At 31.4% G+C, this 2685-nt stretch overlaps 1 protein-coding gene across 1 annotated transcript; it reads left to right on the top strand.

The window, feature by feature from the left end:
- Positions 1 to 1084: 1084 nt before the first annotated feature.
- On the top strand, positions 1085 to 1735 carry LOC115966674 (agamous-like MADS-box protein AGL61). The gene has a single exon (XM_031085855.1). The coding sequence runs from the start codon at positions 1085 to 1087 to the stop codon at positions 1733 to 1735; it is 651 nt and encodes a 216-aa protein (XP_030941715.1).
- Positions 1736 to 2685: the final 950 nt, after the last annotated feature.

The following is a 2685-nucleotide window of genomic DNA, read 5'->3' as shown; positions in this document are numbered from 1 at the left end:
AAATCTAGGATTGTGGAAACTGACTTTTCTTTCTGTATAATTTTCATATTTCTGCTTGAGAGTGAGACCAACCCAACTTTACTAGCTATTCCAGACTGTAGCCACTTAAACGAACCAGGAACTCTGTATTTGGTGCTTAGTTGCAATGCTTAAAGACAGTCATCAAGGAGGCATCTCCCTCGCATTAGTTTCATAGTAATTAATAATATAATAGTATTAAAGATGGTTTTGAGGTTCTTATTATATCACATACAAAATCATCTCGTATTAGTTTATGGTTTGCATAAAATTTTATCTATTCCAAATAAAATTATTTTTTAAAACATCTCTAACCTTTTTCAATGTGAATTCTCAACCAAAAAAAAAAAAATTTCATTGTAATACCAATTTGTGTTTTGATTTAATAATAAAGTGTGCAATTATTAGAAGTAGACGCTATAGGTAGAAACTTTATTAAAAAAAATAATACCAAGACAAAGGGCAATGCCTTTTATTCTATGGCCTACTTCAGATTGGATTAGCTTGGTTCATCATGTATGTAAGAGATTTTTTTTTTTTTTTTTAATTTAGGAAAAGATATTAGCTTTTTTTTTTTTTTGGAGGAAAAGGGAAAAGATAACAGCTGTATGTATGAAAGCGATTTTAGAAGTAAATCTAAAGTTCCTTTTTTCGATCAAAAAATGTAAAGTATTTTTCCTTAATCTATTGTGAAGGAAAGTCAAACTCAATTCTAATTCCAATTTATTAAGATATAAACCCGCCTCAAATATGCTATATTATGACCTCTAAAGGTTAAATGATCATTAATTATAAACCTATAAATAGATAATTATGTCATAGTTATCATCCACACAGTAAAGAAGATTTTGTAACGTCCAAATCTTTGATTAATAATACAAAGTAATTGACAATTAAGACACACAAATGATAGTTTTAGTAGTAATTAATTACATAGTTAACGCAAAAGACCCTATATAAGTACCCACTTTTCAGTTTTCCCGGCAGAAGCACAGAAAATCCAAATAAAAAAAACAAGTATTTTTCCTTTCAGTCTAGTCGAGTTGAATCTCTGATAGGTTTAGCTATGGCAAAGCAAAATCTTAGCATGGGTCGCAAAAAGACAGGGTGTACAAAAATTCTGAGCAAAAGTCATCGACATGTTACATTCTCCAAACGTCGGTCAGGGCTTTTTAAGAAAGCTAGTGAGCTTTGTACACTTTGTGGGGCTGAGATTGCCATTGTTGTTTTCTCACCAGCGGGCAAGATTTTCTCATTTGGTCACCCCAACGTTGAGCCTATACTTGATCGTTTTCTTACTGGAAACCCTAACTTAGGGTCCAAGAAACACCAGCTCATTGAAGCTCATCAAAATGCTAATGTTCGTGAGCTCAACAATTATCTCACTCAAATTATCAATCAAGTCGAAGCTGAGAAAAAGTATGGAGAAGCACTTGACCACATGAGGAGGGCTAACCAAAGACAATGCTGGTGGGACGCTCCAATCAATGAGCTTGGGCTACATGAGTTAGAGCAATTAAGGGTTTCGATTGAGGAGCTAAAGAAGAATGTAGCAAAACAAGCCAACAAGATTTTGTTTGAGTCTGCTCCTAATTCTTTACCACACTTGGAGATGAATGGTATAGAATATGTTGAATTTCTTGAGAGCAAGCCTAAAGTTGATGCTGCTTCTACTATCCCTAATGCCTACGATTTTGCTTATGGGTATCTGCTTTAATTTTTATTGAACTGAATTTCTATGCATTTCTTTTCATCTACCAGTTGTTTTTTTTTTCCCTTTTTTTTTCAATCTTCTGAAGGCAGGGAAAAACTAGTGCCTTCCTAGCTACTAGTTATGGTCTACTCTTTGGTTCTTCTTTCAGTTATAGTTGTAGCTTGTAAATAAATAATTATGATGAGTTTTAAAATAATGTTTATTGTTACAGTTGTTATTGGAGTGGTCATAATCATTTGTTGACGTGATCGTTAACCTAGTGGAACCTTGCAAAAAATGAGAAAAGCCTTGCACTAGAAAAGTAACCTACGATAAGAATTAATTACAGTTAATTAAAGTCATAATTTTCTATGTGTTTGGATGAGCTTATTTTCATTAGTATATATTCTCTATATGATCTAATTTTGACATTGAAACAATAAAAATACCATGACCTATCTATCTTGCAAGTTGAATAAGATCATCTTCATTTAAAATGAATCCAATTCATGTTTCATGTTAAATATTGAAAATTTAAAGTGAATTTAGTAACACTTTTTATTTAAAATTTTAATAGAAAATACATGATATCATAATATATAGTTGAATATATATTATATATAAAATCTTAACTGTAAAATAGAATTTCTCAATTTTTGGTGCAATGCATAAGAACCTAATACTACTTCTACAGTGCTTCACCAATCAAATCACCACATAAAAAACCATTGAGGAGCTTTCTTTTACGGCATTGATTAGGTTAATTAGCTCCTGAAGAAGTTGCTTTATTCTTTCTATTTCTTGATAATCAAAAAGCTGCTTTCGTTAATAAACAATGACAATATGTCTGCAAAAACAGAATAAGTTTATCCTCTAACATATTCATATAGGAAGGAAATTTTTTTTTGGGGAATTCCGTATGGATGCGGTCGGAATGGAGCTCCAACAATTACCGATTATTATTATTATTATTT

The sequence above is a fragment of the Quercus lobata genome, chromosome 11 (assembly GCF_001633185.2).
Source record: "Quercus lobata isolate SW786 chromosome 11, ValleyOak3.0 Primary Assembly, whole genome shotgun sequence".
Classification (NCBI taxonomy): domain Eukaryota; kingdom Viridiplantae; phylum Streptophyta; class Magnoliopsida; order Fagales; family Fagaceae; genus Quercus; species Quercus lobata.
Note: the sequence above shows the minus strand (reverse complement) of the source record. Positions and strands in the feature narration are given on the sequence as shown.